A 17,102-nucleotide genomic window follows, 5' to 3' on the forward strand; every position below is an offset into this window, starting at 1 on the left:
ACATGGCGCGGGGCTCTGCTCCGGGAGGCTCCGCACGGCGCGGGGCTCTGCTCCGGGAGGCTCCGCACGGCGCGGGGCTCTGCTCCGGGAGGCTCCGCACGGCGCAGGGCTCTGCTCCGGGAGGCTCCGCAGCCGCGACCACCCGCCCCAGCACCCAGCGGGCGATGCCGCACCAGGAGCCGGTCACAGCGCGGCCGGGATCAAGGCACGAGCAGCTCCAGCCGATGTCTCCTGTTAGTGTGAAATTAGCGCCATTAAATGCCATAACTAAACACAATCAACAAAGGGTTTACTAGCTGGGTAACATATAAAGAACTACAACAGCTAATGCCTTCAGCACCGCTGAAACTCTGACCGTCTGCCCCTCGTCCCAGGAGGGAACCGATGGCAAATATTTACAGGGGCTTATAAATATTTATCCTGTAATAACTTGCTGCATTACAGCACATTCTTCTCCATGAGGCTCAGCTTTGCCCTGAACCAGGTGCAGGCTGCTGAGAGGGTCTGTAGCATATATAAAGTTTGCCTGAATAACATACAGCGGGTGCTGGCGTTCAATAAAATATCCAGCAGCTGAGCCGCTTGCGTGAAATGCGCTGCAAGTCATTTCTTACCCAACAAAAGAAAAATGTGGCTGGGGAGCACAGGTGTGCAGGCACCTCGGTGTGGGTGCAAACCCCTCCGCGTTGCCAGAGCAACCCGGGAAACGCTGCGGGTCCCCGGGGAGCCGTAACTCACACCCGCGCGGGGCCTCGGCCCTGGCGCGGCCGCTGTGACCCGCACGGGGACCCCAGGGAGGGAGCCGGGACCTGCCCACTGCGACAAACTTCTCGTCGCGCGGCTCGGTGGAAGCGCGACTCGCTAAGCGGCAAAGGGAGCCTGCGGGCAGCATCTCGTGCTGTCGCTCCGTGTGTTTGGGGGACAGACGTTTATCTTCCCTTTAATCATTTTTTGAGCCATCCATCCACTTATTTATCTTTCTCATGCTTAACGATTTGCAAGAGTGTAAGCAGCCTGTGGTTTGGAAAGCATGTGACAACCTCTGAGCAGCCCCGGAGATGGAGTTCTGAACTGCTTTCTAACACGAATAAATAAACAGCGTGGAAAGGCTCCATTGTGTATATGCTAGGTTGCTATTTTCTTAACCCTGTCTCATTAAGATGGATGGAGTTTCTGCTTATTAGTAATTTGGCAAGTTCCTCTTTGTGTACACTCTGCACTTCTCACTAATGATGCTTTGCTTCAGTGATTAACAAAGGAGACTTCCAGCATGGTCAGTGAAAACACAGCCACGCACTTGGGGCACTGGGACGGAAACCCAGCGTTCTGGGGATGCCGTTTGTGGAAGACAAGAAACCGCAGGGAACCCAGAAAATGAAAAGCTGCTGGTCATAAAACCTTTCCTGACATTCAAATAATTTTGACCTAAGGACACCGGTGCTTTGATTTACACGCACAATTGCAGGGCTGACAGAGCCTATAACAAAGTGATTCAGAGCCCTCGCACTGCTGCTCCTAAAACACGTCTGAGGGAGACGAAGCTGGCACTGCTACCGCCTGGATTTACAGCTGGCCATTAAAGTATGTTTACAAGCCTTTAGTACAGTGTACACATCTGGTAAATCATTGATTGAACAAATAGCTCCTGGTATCATGCTCCCTCTGTCAACTTTTTCCACTGCTACGTTACCCAGCTCCGAACTGTCTGCTCCAGGCACATTTTCCCTGGGGTCTGACAGGCGCGAGCGCGCGTGCCCGAGCAAACAGCCGCGCGCGCACCAGCACCCGTGCACGCACACACAGCAGCTGCACACACCAGCACCCGTGCATGCACACACAGCAGCTGCGCGCACCAGCACCCGTGCATGCACACACAGCAGCTGCGCGCACCAGCACCCGTGCACGCACATCGCGCAGCTGCGCGCACCAGCATCCATGCATGCACATCGAGAAGCTGCGCGCACCAGCACCCGTGCACGCACATCGCGCAGCTGCGCACACCAGCACCCGTGCACGCACATCGAGCAGCTGCGCACACCAGCATCCGCACACACACTCAGCAGCCACGCACCACCGCGGCACCGACGGGTGACAGCCAGGGCTGGCAGGTCCCTGTCTCTGCCGCATTGGCCCCCGCACAGTGGGAGGAACAGGGGATGGAGCAGGACGGGGAGCAGGATCCACGTCCCCGGCGCCGCGGCATGGCGCGCAGCCCGCGCGCAGGACCTGCGCCAAAGGCTTCCTTGCAGCAGGAGGAATATGCCGTGTTTGGTGTTTTACCGAAGTGCCGGTGCCCGGGGAGCGGGAGGAGCCGCGACCCCCACCGCAGCTCATTGCGCTGCTGTGAGAGCATCTGGCCAGATGTGCCGCGATCTGTGGCCAAGCCGGCTCCCCTGGCCAGGGAGCTGGGCAAAGGCCAAAGGGTAAAGGGCGGCCCACGGGAGCGGGAACAAAGCTGGATCGCTCATTCATGCAAACCTTTTCAAGAGCTTTTGGACATGGGACTAGATCATCTTTAAGGTCCTTTCCAACCCAAACCATTCTATGATTCCACAAAACAATTTTAGAACAACAACAAAAATATGCAGCCAGATTTAATTGTTAGCATAACCTGTTACAATGGCAGCTCATTAGCCCAAGTGCAAACAGCTTAAAAGTGTTGGTGTGATTTGTGGGATCCTGTGGGGTCTTCTGGGATTTTCTGGGGTTCCTGTAAAACTAATGCAAAGAAGAAACAGCCCGCGAGTCCTGAAGAGAGGAAAACATTGCTCACTTCACCCTGCACCAGCTGCTGCTGCGGAGGGGGCCGGGACGCGCCGGCTCGAGGTGGATTTCCTGGGGCTCCCGAATTTCAGGTTTTTATAGAGCTGGCAGGGCATCCGGGAGGGAGGAGAGGGAAACGGACTTTTCCTTCCCCCATAAACAGTTTTATGGAAAATGTTAAGAGGGATTTAAAGAAGAACGTCTTCTCCCCTTCTAGCCGTGCTGCGCGTTTCAGTCCGCCCGCAGAAGGAAGGAGCGCGGGCAGCAGAGCCCAGCGCCGCGCGGCAGCCCGTCCTCTGCACAGGGAGCACATCTTGCTTGTTCTCTCCTGCCTGAGAAACACATGCCTAAAACTCAAGTACATAAATTTTTTCTAACCTAATTCATTTTGTAGATTGATGGAGAAAATCCATAACAAATATTTATGACTTTGCAATAAATAACCCTCACAGAAGTTACAAAGAGCTCTGGCGAGTCTCAGGGTAACTTTCAGCGAGTTCCAGGGGTCAGGGCAGATCGGGATACTAAGTCTATAGTGTTGCAGCCTTTGGCTCATCTGTTTTGAATTATTGGTATTACTCAGTTGAGCGGCGCTCTCAATGGAGTAGCTGTGCTGTGATTCCATGCCATATTTTATTTCTATGGTGGGAGAGAGGCTTCAATGGTTATTAGTTGTGCTGTGTTTCAGCCAGCAGAAAGGCAGCCCCGGGGAGCAGGGGCTGCTCGGGCGCCCCGCCTGGCGCAGGGCTCCGGGCACGTGCTGTGCTGCCGGCAGACCGGGGCGGGCAGGGGCTCGCGGCTGCCGCGGCAGACGGGCCTGGTGCGGCCACGGGGCGCGGGGCACGGGCGGTGGAGCGCGGGGCACGGGCAGTGGAGCGCGGGGCACGGGCGGCGGAGCGCGGGGCAGGGGCGGCGGAGCGCGGGGCACGAGTGGCAGAGCGCGGGGCACGGGCAGTGGAGCGCGGGGGTGTGCGGCGGAGCGCGGGGGCACGTGCGGGGGAGCGCGGGGGCACGTGCGGGGGAGCGCGGGGGCACATGCGGCGGAGCGCGGGGCACGGGTGGCGGAGCGCGGGGCACGGGCGCCCTGCGAACCCCGCACCAGGCAGTGCTGACAGCGTTTCAGCTGCAGCCGGGGGAGATGCTGCACCACAGAGTGCGAAACTCCGGTGTGACCGCGGAGCCGGGGCCGCGCTCTGCAGCCCAATACAGCGGCTCGCGCTCTGCTTTTCCTGCGGGACCTTGTCATCCGTGCCCACCCAGCGCGTGCCCAGCGCTGTGCGGCACCGCCGCACGCACCGAGGCAGCAGCGCCTGCCCTGCCTGGGCACCGGGCACCGCGCCGGGCACCAGAGCCAGGACGTGGCACCGAACCGCCGCCGAACCCCGGCACCCGCCTCCCGCTCCGCCCTCGTCAGCGCTTCCTCCCCGCGGCAGCAGGAGGACCCGGCGGCCGCTCCCGCGGGGCCTTTCAGGGCTTTCAGGACCCGGGTCAGACGCGTCTTCTGACCTGTGACCCGTCGCTTCCCTCCTCGCCATAATTATCTAATACCGCGCTCTCCCTGCCAAGGACAATGAAACAATTTGTCACTTCAATTGTCTGTCAGTCAACACTGGGGCCTTTTCAACAGGCCAACACATGTTTTTTGAGAGCTTGTCAGCAAGGGCTGTCTGGCCAGGCACATAACCATGGAAAATGGAACCTTTGTTAATTCTGGTTCTTAGAAAAGTAAATCCATTCACTTGCTTTTTTCAGGCCTTCAGTCTGGAATTTGCACAAGAAGCTGAATTGCCCCTGATCCCTAAATGATTGGTCAGCGGATTTGCATGAGGAAGCAGAAATTAATTATTCTTTTCTTTTCTTTTTTATTTTCTGTAATTGTGTGTTTAGAAATGAGATTACATTCTGCAGCAGCACGAGGGGCTGGGGGGAATTGCTTTGCATTCGTTTAGCTCCTTAGAGTTAAGATCACCTAATCGTTCCAAGCATTTCCCGAGATTCCCGCTCTCCTTTCCGCGTTAATGACCAGCCCAGGGCCGCGCGTCCCGGGGCGCCCGCGGCACCGCGCTGGGGCAGGGCCGGGGCCGGGCCCGCGGGCGCTGTCTCCGCCGCGCCGGGCTCGCGGGCACCGAGCGCGTCCCAGCGACAGACACCGCCGTCCTGCGGTGCTCCCCGTGTTCGTAACCACACGGCGGCTTCGTTCTGGGCAGGCATGGGACGCTTTGTCTGAAAGCATTGCAGAAACGCTAGATGGCCCCTACTTGATTACAAACGCCCTGAGTGAAAACCTCTCCAGATTCAGCTTTCCAGAATTCCGCTATCCAAACCTAATTCAAACCATATAGGGAGCCCCAACTTAGAATCTTTCAAGGCTATAAAATGAAACAAATTGCCTTTGCAAGCATATCTCCCAATCTAAGCTATGCCTGCAAATTCGATTTGTCCTCTCGGATCTATACGGCATTAGGTGGCCTGAAAGCCTCTTTGTCTCAAACCCCCTGTCTCCCTCGCCAGCCTCGAGCTCCTGCATTGAGAGCTCTGCTCATTAACCGTGGGGACTCGGTGACCCCCGACATCTCGGCGGGAGGGCAGCGGAGCCGCCACCTCGGTGCCCGTGGGCTTCGCCCCGCGGTCGGACACGGGGGTCACGGCGGGGGAAGCCCACGGTGCCGCGCGGGGCACGGCCGCGGTGACGGTCGGTGCTCTCGAGGTCAGGATCCCCCGCCTGCAGACCGCGGCTGGTTTGACGTACAGATAACAAACGCGATCCTGCTCCCGCGCTGGTTTCGGCTCTGCAAACACGGGCCGGCACGGGTTCGCATTCCCGCGCAGGCTGCCCACCCGGCAGACCCCCCTGCGGCCTGGGCACGGCGGGGCCGGGACCACCCCGCGCCCGGGACCCTCTCAGGGCAGACGGGTGGGCAGGGGGCTCCCAGCCCCCAGCTTCGTCCGTGGCCGTTTTCCTCAGGAGTGTGAGCTTCCCAGGACGGTGTAACCACACGAAGGTGACACAACCGCAAATCCCCAGCTGTGTGACCGTCACAGGGTCTGGGGGTGTCCCGCGGCCTGTGCTGAGGTTGTTTGTTCAAGCAAACTCATTAGGTGTTTATTAGCCTTCATTATGGAGTGCTAGAGGGTTAATTAGTTCAGGCTGTTCTGCGAGAGGGGTGGGGGGCAGGAGGGTGAGGCGGGATCCGCAGCCGTGTCCGGGTTCCCGGGGCAGCCACCACTTAGCCTGGTGCCTTTATTTTTTTTCCCCAATTTATCTCTTCCCTAAGCAAATTAGGGGGCTCGTTATCACATCTGCAAGCTCTTCGGCACAAGGAGCGCCTGGGCAAGAAGAGACTGGGGTGCCCGGCTCCTCCGCACATCTGGGGCAGGGGACGGCCTGGCTCCTCCACTGGGGCCGCGCGGAGGCGGGCGAGCGGGCAGACGTCAGCGCTGGAGAGAGACCCCCAGAACCGCTTGGCCAGGGAGAACAGCCCGAGTTCTTCCCTGCCCACAGCAGGGCGGCCATCGCCAGCTGAGCCCGGCGCCTCTGCAGGCAGCCGGCGCTGGCGCTGGTGGGGCAGCCGATGCGGAGAACGTGTCCCTGAGCTGGGACCACGCAGCCCGTCCCAGCACCCGCAGCCGCACAGCCCCGGGGGCGCGGACCCCTCCCTGCCCACCCCAGCAGGGTCCGCATGCTGCTCGGGGGCCCCCACCCCCGAGGATTAAGGGTTAACGTTTCTTGCTGCTCCGCTGGCGCTGGACTCATCCTGGCCATCAAGAGTCCTCTGGCAGAGGGGGGACAGCGCTGCACCGGGCTCTGCTGCCGCGTGAACGAAGCAGCTCGGGCAGCGTGCAGAGGGAACCCGCGCGTGCGGAAACGTGGGGCGGTGGAAACGAGGAACTCCCGGGCTGGCCCAGCGTCGCCAGCCGCCCGGTCCCCCTGGGGGCGGCGCTGCCCACCCGCGGGCCCGGCCGCGCGGGTTCCACTTCACCACAAAGAGACAAAGGGTAAACGCAAACGGGAAAAGGTGTCTTTGAGAAGCCCTTGTGCTGCTGCCTTTGTGCGCACACCCCGACACCCACAGGCCGCGTCTGCCACCCCCTGTGTATTCTCTGTTCAGCCTCGCAGCCCCTCTGGGGATTTGTTTGCCCACAGACCGACTGGGGTGCAGAGCAGCTGCTCTGGGGGCAGATCTGTGTATTCCTTGTGACGGGAGGAGCGAACGTTATCGGCTTTTTAGGAGACAAAACGAAAAGCCAGCAGAAGAGCACAATGAAGCGGTCCCTGCCAGACTGGATGCTGGCAGCCAGGTGCAAGATAACAATGGCTGTGGCCCTGCTTAATTGTTTCTGCTCCACCTAATTGCCAAAAACCAGTCATTTCCACTTAAAAGACACTCTGTGTGATCTTCAGAAGGGCGAATCCCCTGCGGAACCGCGGCTTCTCAGAGCAGCCACAGCTTTGAAGAGGGATCCCCTGGAGGGTCAGCATTAGGCATCAGCATTTTCCAATTACTGTGCCCAAGTCCCTTTTGGTGGGAACTCTGCCCCGAAAAGCAGCGCCCGCTGCAGCCGGATCCGCACGCTGGGCCTGGGCTCAATGTGTCTCGCTTGGAGGGTCCTGGTGAGGGGTCTGGGAGCCCCAGGACCCCCCGAAATGTCCCATGGCCTCGGGAGGGCTGGTCCAGACCTCACTAGTTGTACAGCTATTATGCACCCAATGTGCAAGTGCTCAGGCACCCAGCTCATCCAGCACAATGTTTAGAAGCAGCATCAGCACCTGTGGGAGTTTACAGGAGATGATGCTCCCGAGGGGATGTGTCTGCTTTGCTTTTCAAATCTCCCGGGGACAGCTTGCCATAGCGATCTTGGAAATCTTCAGTCAGTTACATCATTCTCTGCTTCCCCAGGTGTCTGAGTTGGCTGAAAGGGTGCTGTTATTTTTCAGAGGTTTTGTGGAGGCCACAGCACTCGATACACTGAAGTATTCCACCTGCCCACGAGGGTCGCCTGCGCCTTACGCTTTTGCTCATTTGAACTGCTTTTAAATGATGTCGTTAGATCCAGAGGCCGTTTTGGTGCAGCATGTGAACTTTCCCCGTGTACAGGAATTCTGGGGTGGGGTGCACGCTCCGGTTTCCGCGTCCCGTGGTGACGGACCTGCAGCCGGGAGAACAGGGAAGGTACAAATTCGGGTGTGATCGTCAATAATTTCCCGCGCTACTTGTCTGGATTTGGTAAGAATAGTTTTCAGGTTTTTCTTAAACTAAATGATCTTTGACCTCGCTTATGCCTTGCAGGAGCAGGATTCAAAGGTCAAAGGTTAATGGGCCTGGAAATTATCGTGTGTTTATCAGCAAAAGCTATTCGGGACAGCGCTGCTGCAGATCTGCCCCTTCCTGCAGGCTCCGGTTCCCAAGATAATATTGCCAAATCAACACCGGGGCGGGAGGTGCGAGGCCGCGGCTGTGCCGCGCTCGGGACGCGAACCCGCAGACCCGTGAACCCGCGGCTGTGCCGCGCTCGGGACGCGAACCCGCGGCTCTCCCGTGCTCGGGACGCGAACCCGCGGCTGTGCCGCGCTCGGGACGCGAACCCGCAGACCCGCGAACCCGCGGCTGTGCCGCGCTCGGGACGCGAACCCGCGGACCCGGGGGGCGGAGGCCGCGCGGCCAATGGGAGGCGAGCGGCGCGCGCACATGCGCAGATTCCTCTCCGCGGGTGGGTGGGGCGGTGGCGCGTGCGCCGAGCGGCACTTCCGGCGTTTCCGCAGCCTGCGGTCGTCCCGACGCTTTTGCGACAGCCGTAAGCGGCGCGGCGCGGGCGGGCGGCGATGCGGCCGCAGCAGGCGCCCGTGTCGGGCAAGGTGTTCATCCAGCGCGACTACAGCGGCGGCACGCGCTGCCAGTTCCAGAGCAAGTTCCCGGCCGAGCTGGAGAACAGGGTGAGGCGGGCGGGCCGCGGCGGGACGGGCCGGCGCGTCACGGGTGGCCGGGCAGCCCCGCGCGGCCGCGGGCCCGTTCTGCGGCTCCTCCCGCCGCGGCCCCGCCGGCTGCCCGGGCGCTGGGCTCGGCGGGCTCGCAGGGCTCGGTGGGCTCGGTGCGCTCGCTGGGCTCGGTGGGCTCAGTGCAGGGGGCGCTCCCGCGGGGCGCCCCCCGGGACCCCCCAGCGCCCCCCGGGACCCCCAGCGCCGCCCCCATGCCGCCCGGCTCTGTCTCTGCCGGGCGCCTTCAGCTGGCGCCAAAACAAACGCTCTTTGTTGACGCCTTTTTTTTTTTTTCCCTCTCTGCACTTTTTTCTCTTCCCCGTCTCTTTGTTTTGTTCTGTGTTGTTTTCTGAGAGCTTGTTTGACCAGCACTGCAGCAGCAGCAAGGCGGCATTGAAATGAGGAGTTACCTCAATCGGTCCACTCCCCAGCTGCTCTTTTTAATCTAGCAGATCTCTTTGATTGAGAATTAAGGTGGGGGTGGGGGTGTTTTCTATTTGAATTGCACAGTGGTTTAGTTATGTTATTCTTAATTGTTTTGTTTGCGGACTGTGTTGGAATTCAGATTTGATCTAATCACTTGGCAGATATTTAACAAAGAACTACAGGTGTGTAACTCAAAGTGTCCTTCAGACTTTGGCTCCGCACTGGCGGCTGCAGAGGTGCAGATGAGCAGTAAATGCAGGCAGATGCCTGAAGATAGCGGTGAGTTCCGAAATGCGCCGGGCATGACAGCTACAGCTCGTTTCTCCTGCAGATCGACAGGCAGCAGTTTGAAGAGACTGTCCGAACGCTGAACAACCTCTATGCAGAAGCTGAGAAACTTGGGGGCCAATCTTACCTGGAAGGGTGTCTCGCCTGCCTGACCGCCTACACCATCTTCTTGTGCATGGAGACGCATTACGAAAAGGTGTGTGTCTTTTGATCACAGTGTTACTGGGAAGGCAGTTTATCTCCTAAACTTCAGTCAAATATGTTTCTTGGTGGGGCTGCTGTGACAGGCACCATTGTCATACGAATTCCATATAGACTCTGGATCTTAGCTGAAGAGTGATTTCGCATGAACAGCAGACAGGCTTGTCTGCATTAGTCAGTTTGAGTAACGCAATGATTGCTCGTACCTCAGAGGAATCACACAAGTTCTGTCTCTGTGTGCTGGGTTCTCTGACGTTGCCGTGCCTGTGGTGTCACTGGGGCTCTGACTCCAGCATGGGGAGACCTGATGGAGGAGCTGTGACTTCTGCGCTGTTCTGTTACCAGGTTCTAAAGAAAATAGCCAAGTTCATCCAGGAACAGAACGAGAAGATCTATGCTCCTCAGGGCCTCCTTCTGACAGACCCCATTGAACGAGGACTAAGAGTTGTATCCTTCTGTGGTTTCTTAGGTGGCAGGAGACAATCTGTCAGGTAACGCAAGGAGGCAAAGCTCACAAACCCTCCACACGCAGCATCCTGTGCTCTTGCTGCCAGAGCAGCCCTGGGCTGCATGTGCCGCTGACCTCGCCTGACGGGGCACCTCGTATGTGTGCTTTGTAGCTCTGAAACGGGCTTTGAAACCGTGGGTGTGAAGCAGAAGTGTCAAAGGTTCTAATATCTGAATGTTTTTCTGCCTTATTTTAGTTTGCTTTCGTAATCTTTTTATAGTATGTTTCCGTAACAGCTTTTTTGTGCAGATTGAAATTACCATTTATGAAGACAGAGGTATGACCAGTGGGAGATAAAAGCGCGGAGTCTCAGGTACGTGTTAACCTTATACTACATTCTCAATTTCAACATGTTCTCTGTGCTCGGAGGGGTAGATTCTGTCATACTGAGAACATTTATCCCACAACAGAATGTAATCAAAGGCTGCTCACATAAATCTTGTGCGGACTGGGTTTTCTGAAGTACTTGGTAGTGGAAAAAAATCCTTGCATGACTCTGTCCCCGAGTGTATTCTAGCATACAAAACCTTTTTATTGCGGTTTTTGAGCTGTTCCAGTTCTCATTTCATGAAGCTTTCAGTTAAGAGTGGCCAGCAACCTCCAGCTTTGGGAGCTTTAACTGGAAAAAGTTGCTGAAAGGCGCTTTGTTTTCATGACACTGCATGGTAGAGTCCCCACTTGAGAAGGGTGCTCCAAGTACTCGAAAGAGAGGGGCTAAAATAAAGGACTGTGCTAATTGTGTGCAGTGTAGAACTGCAAAATCACCATCCCTGGCTTTCCGGGATACATACTTAACTTCCATTAAGCTTTCTTTTGAAAAGCTCAGATTTGAAGCGGCTCCCTCGTCTTGGGTGCTCTGCACCAACCCAAGTCTGGTTCTTGGCAACGTGTGCAGGAAGGAGACTGGAAATATTTATGATTGTTGTGCGGGAAGAAAAAAAGTAGCAAAGGTCTTTGTTTCCTGTGAAGTGTTGGCTGCTGGTTGCTGCTCTCACCGCAGCACGTGGGGACCCTCCCTGTCCTGCCTCCCCGCCCAGGGTGACAGCGCAGCTCTGTAAAGGTTTGGTAGGGTTTTGTTGGTCTTGTTTAGTAACAGTTTCTAATACTATGAAATTTGTTTTCTAGCAGACAACAGTGGACTTGCTGTATCAAGGTTCCCCTACCTCCTACTTTAGAGCATCATTCCTTTCTCTGCTGCCAGATCCACAGTGCCATCTACCACACGGACTAACCTCCCCAAGCCGCTCCACGCGGGTGACGCGGCGGGTCAGCATCCATTTTGTGGCAGGCGTTTAAGCAATTAGGTCACTTAGTTTGGTTGTTGTTTTGTTTTTTCCAAGAAAAAGCAGAAGTGGTAAAACCACGTGCTCTTCTGAAAGAAACGGGGTGCCGAGCCCAACAGAAGTCTAGTTTTAGTCACCTAAGTGCAGTGATGTTCCTCCTTAGTTCTTAAGCCCTCCTGTACACTAGTCGGGCTTTGTAAAGCTGCAAGTTGGAGCTGGGAATTTTCCAGAAGCGAGGCTTTCCCTCCCGAGCAGTGCTGGAGCGAGAGGATGCGCAGAGCCTCTGCCTGGCGAGAAGGGACTCACAGCAACGAGCGTTTTATGTTTCCTGTGCTGATTCTTGTGGAAAACTAGAAGGCAAAGTGTTCTTTGTTTTAGCGTTTTGGTTGTTCCTGGAAGGCGGAGGAACAGCCGGAGTTTAATCCTGGTGTATTTTCTACTCGTGCGTCTGTGCTGTTGTTGCATTTGTCAGCGCTCACCAGAAGAGGGGGGTCTGTCCCTTCGCAGACCAGCCAGTTCTATAAAATGGATGCTGAGCCCATACACATAACAATTCCTGCCCTACTCTGGTTAATATGTGAAGTGTAAAACTGTTTCTTTATGGATTTATTATATATAATTTATAGGAAAACATTGATTTGGCAAGCTGTGAGGTGTGTAAGATGGTTCCTCAGTTTTGTGCCGGCGCGCTGTAGACCCGCGTGGCTGCCGTCCCGAGCGGCGACGTTCCCCCGCGGTGCCCGCAGCGCCGCGGTTCTGCGGGCCCAGCCGGCCCCCGTTCCGCTCGGAGCCGCGGTCCCGGGTCAGCTCCTGCGCGCCCTGCGCGGTGCGGAGTGGCGTAAGAGACCGGCGGGGCTGAGGCGGTTTGGTGCGGGGCTGGGGCGGTTCGGCGCGGGCGGTGCTGCGGGTGCTCAGTCTGGGTCTCAAATTCCAGCCTTGTTACTCAGCCACTGATTTTTTTCTTTTTTTTTTTTTTGAGAGGTTTGTTTAATGTTTTAATTGTACAAACTTGTTTTTTCTAACCTGTAACGGTGTTTGCCTTTCACAGCTGTTGCAATACTGGCAGAAGTACTAATGGATTAGTAAATCTTTTCTTAAACCGTGTCCGTGTCATGCTTGGCGGTGCCGCTCGGCGTGCGGTGGTTCGTTTCCCCCGGCAGCAGCGGCGGCAGCAGCGGCGGCAGCAGCGGCGGCAGCAGCGGCGGCAGCAGCGGCGGCAGCAGCGGCGGCAGCAGCAGCAGGGCGGTGCTGCGGACGGTCGGCGCCGCGCTCGCTCGGCACCGCCCCGCCCGCCGGGAGCGCGCCCGGTGCGCGTTTCTCCCCCAATCAGCGGCCGCCATTTTCTTGGGGGCGGGGCCGGGTCGCGCGTGCGCCGGCGGGGCGGGGCCGGGTCGCGCGTGCGCCGGCGCGGCGGGGCGGGGCCGGGTCGCGCGTGCGCCGGCGCGGCGGGGCGGGGCCGGGTCGCGCGTGCGCCGGCGCGGCGGGGCGGGGCCGGGTCGCGCGTGCGCCCGCGCGGCGGGGCGGGGCCGGGGCGGTTGGCGGGATGGCGGCGGCGGGCGGGCCGGGCCCGGGCGCGGCGGGGGACTCGGACGCGGACAGCGAGGAGCTGGTGCTCACCCCGGCGCAGCTCATCCGCAGCCTGGAGCAGGTAGCGCGGGCTGGGCAGGACGGCTGAGGGCCGGGGCCCGGGGAGAGCCGGGGGCGCTGTCTGGAAGGTGCGCCCTGGGGGGCGTGAGGGCGGCCGGGACGGGGCCGGGGCTCGGCGGGGCTGGGCCGGGGCTCTGGCCGCTCTGGAGGCCGCTGTGCCTGGCAGGCCCTCTCGCCGCTTACAGCGTGCCTTCCCGCAGGCCTGGCTGAACGAGAAGTTTGCGCCAGAGCTGCTGGAGAGCAAACCCGAGGTCGTGGAGTGTGTCGTGGAGCAGCTGGACCACATGGTAGGTCCGGGGGGCGAGGCGGCGCGGGCGGGCCCTGCGTGCCTGGGCTGTGCGGTCCCTGCGGCCGCCAGGGCTGCCAGCCCCTCTGTCCCTGGGCAGCGGTTGTTCCGAGCCCCTTCTCTGAGCTCGTCTTGGGGAGGGACTGAGCGATGCAAGGACGCTGCGCCGTGTCGCAGCTGCAGTCCCGTTTTGTGGGCCCTGTGCACGAGACTTGTCTTCCTCTCTGTTTCTTGTCGTTTGACGTCCCAGCCACTTCATTTCTCTTTGCTTTTCCTTTCAGGAGGCAAACCTGAAACGGGCAAAGAGCGGAGACTTGAAGGTCAGTGTTCACCGCATGGAGATTGAAAGGATCCGTTACGTGCTCAGCAGCTACTTGAGGTGTAGGCTTGTGAAGGTAAACGCTTGAAGTGGTGCCTGGGGGATTAAAAAGGGGAACTTCGGGAGTGTTTTGTACCCATGCACGGCCTCCTGCCTCAGCAAGGCACCTGCTTAAAGCGCGCTCTGTGTTCTCTGAAGCACAGCCTCAAGTGTGTGTGCCTGCAGGGGAGCCACTGGGCAGCGGGGGCTGGAGACGCTGAGCTGGGCGAGGTCTGTTTCAGTCTTTGGGGTTTTGTTCCAATTTCAGATAGAGAAGTTTTTTCCCCATGTTCTGGAGAAGGAGAAGTCACGAGCCGAAGGGGAGCCTTCCGTTCTGTCACCAGAGGAGTTCGCCTTTGCTAAAGAGTGAGTATGTTCTGCATGTTTCTCCCTCCCTTTTTCTGCATTATAGAACCCGCCCCTGTGTTATGCTGAACAACACATCGTGAGACTTAGCAGTTTGCAGTAAGAACCGTGGGTGTTACCAGGAGGTTTCCTTGTGGCAATAAAATACCTGTGGTAACGGAGCTGGTTGCGAGGGCAGCCCCTGGGCTTGTCTGTGGCCGTGCCCGTGGGACCAGGAGGTGTCACTGGCTGCTGTTTTGACTCAGTACTCTCCCTGCAAATTTGTATTTGACTAAACCAGTAAATGCTCCCATGATTTGTTTCAGGTACATGGCAAACACAGAGACTTATCTAAAAAACATGGCCCTGAAACACATGCCGCCCAACCTGCAGAAAGTGTCTCTTCTAAAATCAGGTGAGTACGTCCAGGGTAATCTGACAGCTATAGCAGTAGCGGTGTAGGAGAGCTCTGGGGAACGCAAAATGCAAAAGGCCAGTCCTGCAGCTGGCAGGAGCAAAGATGATGTGGTGACAGCATCGTGACGTTACTGTGTCGCTGGCCCCTAACATCGAGTCTTGTCCTGTGTTGAGGCAGAGCACATATCTGATCAGAAGTGCCTCGCGTTCCCTTTACTGGTCACAGGTTCGATGTCTCGTGTGCCTCTGTCAGCTCGGTGTCCCGCAGAGGAACACGAGTGAGTGCTGAGCTTGTGCTCTGAATCATTGTCTGCAGTTCCCAAGCCCAACCTGGACTCGTTTGTGTTCCTGAGGGTGTTGGAGCGGCAGGAGAACATCCTGGTTGAGCCAGAGACGGATGAGCAGAGGTAGGTGGGCGCTTCCCGGTGCGGCGCACATCAGCGAGGTGGTTCCGCAGACGCGGAGCGGGTCACAGCGGCACGGGGACGCTCACTGTCCTGCCTGTCCCTGCAGGGAGTACACCATCGACCTGGAGCAGGGCTCACAGCACCTCATCCGCTACCGGACCATCGCCCCGCTGGTGGCCTCAGGCGCCGTGCAGCTCATCTGAGGGGCGAGTGGTGAGTGCGGGGTGGTGACACAGGGCAGGGAGCGCTGGGGTGGGGCCATGGGGCTGCCCTGACGTGTCCCGGTGGCTGTGCTGTGTCTGGGCAGGGCAGCAGTACCCATGGCAGTGTGCAGATAACCCAGCTGGACACCATTCCCTCAGTGGTGCAGGGGGACTCGTTGCCCTTGCAGCTCGCCAGACTCATACTTGCTCGTGACATGCCTGGCATACAGCTGGCTCCTTTCTCTGGTGCTCCTGGGTGACAGGAGCGTGTGTCACAGTGCTCCCTCCAGCAAGGCTTGCAGCAGCCTTGCCACAGTCTCCTTCACGTCCCAAGGGAAGGATGAGCGTAGCTGCTGCCTTGCCAGATCCCAGGCTGGTGTGGCAGCAGACGTGGACAGGACGCGTCTGCCCTCGAAGGCAAACACAGCCTTTGTAAATAGCAGGGTGCTCTATTTTTAAACCCGCAGCTGTGTGTTCGTTCCTGTTCCAGTTCAGCACTGTTCTTTAAATTAGGCTATCAGGTGGAAGGCGACTGACCAAATGGTGTGGCAACCAGCTGTGTAAACTCCACTTCCCGCATCAGTTTTGATCTCCCCATAGGGTCTGTGCAGCCCTGGCTGTTGTGCAAGTGGCCAGTTGCTCTGCGGTGAGCTGAAGGGACACCTCTGCACCGCATTTGCCACATGATCCATTGGTGAAAAGCCACCACACAAAGATATTTGCTGGTAGAGCACGTCTTGGTTCTTGCACAAGGAACAGGAAGGGTTGGAATCACGTTAAGGGTGGAAACTACAGCTCAGATGTTGGAGCATGAGGCTGGCAGAGCTTTCCCAGAATGGTCTCTTGCATCTTGTAGGGTGAGTGGCTTTGCATGTGTGGTTTATAGTGTTCCTAATGAATCCATTTAGGTAAATAAGATTGCTGTAAGTATAGACTTTAAGAGGAGACTGGGTTTAATCCCTAGGAATCAGTAGCACATAGCAGCACGCAGCCCCCTGGGAAGGACTGTGCATTATGCCCAGCACGTATCTGCAGCCCAGGCGGCTCGCAGAGGTGACTGCAGCTCCCAGCCAAAGGCATCGTTAATCTGCGGCTGCAGAGGCGTGCTCTGGAGCTGCCTGGAGAGCGGCCAGGTCTGGCAGACTTTCTCCTTGGCCCTATTAACTTTGTCTGAGCTATCCGGACGGCTGGGACTTGCCTCGCCGCTGCCGCGCACGTGGCCGCAGCGATGTGAGCGGAGGGGCTGCCTGTCCTGGCGGCGGAACCTGAGCTGGGTCCCGCTCTTTCGGGAGCCCGCAGCGCAGCTCCTCTCTGCGGTCCGGCGGCTGCACGCGGCAGCGCCGTCGCGGGCTGTGGGGGATTTGTGAAGACGGCAGGCGGGCTGAAGCCAGCCGGGCTGATAGTGAGATGCAGTTTTGGCATACCTGTCTGCTTTGTGTCCTGTGACTAAATACCAGGACACTTCTGAGACTAGATGCTGCCTCACTGCTAGCACTGCGCCTCTGTCTGTTTCGGGGAAGAAATGCCCGCAACTTTGTTGAGGAGGTGATGCTTTTGGCTTGCGTTTTTAGACAGAGAAGACCCAGCAGTCCATCCGCCTTAATCTGTGCCTCTGAACAAGAATGTGCACAGAGGGAGCACCTTTCCAGCTTCCGTTGGCTCAGATACATCTCCTGTTGTCTGCTCCCTCCAAGGTGGATGGAGCTCAGGTTTACTGAGCGATTAGCTCTAAGTGCAAAGCAGGTGGATGGCAGAAGAGGTCGCAGGGAGGGCACTGGTGGTGAGGGGACTGCCCTGGCTGTAGGCTGCAGTGCCTCTGGGCGACAGCAGCTTTCCCCGAACTGAGAAATACCGGCCTTAGAGCTCATGTCAAGGGAGTTGTTCCTCTGAAAGTCCTGTCTAGGAAAAGTAATATGAAAGTGGTTCTATTTCTTTTTTCCAGGGCATCTGCAGGAAAATGATTCCAAATAAATAACATGATTTGGTGAGGTTGATT

At 57.9% G+C, this 17,102-nt stretch overlaps 2 protein-coding genes across 4 annotated transcripts; both read left to right on the forward strand.

The window, feature by feature from the left end:
* The first annotated feature begins 8,325 nt into the window (after positions 1-8,325).
* Positions 8,326-12,614, forward strand: GOLGA7 (golgin A7). 3 transcript variants are annotated; one of them, XM_080360160.1, is made up of 5 exons: positions 8,326-8,695; positions 9,495-9,647; positions 9,998-10,099; positions 10,410-10,473; positions 12,492-12,614. In XM_080360160.1, the coding sequence occupies exons 1-4, from the start codon at positions 8,585-8,587 to the stop codon at positions 10,455-10,457; spliced, it is 414 nt and encodes a 137-aa protein (XP_080216286.1). In that variant the 5' UTR covers positions 8,326-8,584; the 3' UTR covers positions 10,458-10,473; positions 12,492-12,614. The 3 variants fall into 3 exon arrangements, with proteins under 3 accessions (XP_080216286.1, XP_080216285.1, XP_080216284.1); XM_080360159.1 differs by having other exon boundaries at positions 11,289-12,549; XM_080360158.1 differs by having other exon boundaries at positions 8,327-8,695; positions 11,286-12,549.
* A 372-nt stretch (positions 12,615-12,986) lies between these two features.
* GINS4 (GINS complex subunit 4) lies at positions 12,987-15,117 on the forward strand (the record flags this gene model as incomplete). Its single annotated transcript, XM_080360157.1, has 7 exons — positions 12,987-13,091; positions 13,291-13,377; positions 13,658-13,771; positions 14,003-14,100; positions 14,406-14,494; positions 14,813-14,903; positions 15,010-15,117. The coding sequence occupies 7 exons, from the start codon at positions 12,987-12,989 to the stop codon at positions 15,104-15,106; spliced, it is 681 nt and encodes a 226-aa protein (XP_080216283.1). The 3' UTR covers positions 15,107-15,117.
* Between the last annotated feature and the right edge of the window lie 1,985 nt (positions 15,118-17,102).

Source organism: Nesoenas mayeri (genome assembly GCF_963082525.1).
Source record: "Nesoenas mayeri genome assembly, chromosome: 27".
NCBI classification, from domain to species: Eukaryota; Metazoa; Chordata; class Aves; order Columbiformes; family Columbidae; genus Nesoenas; species Nesoenas mayeri.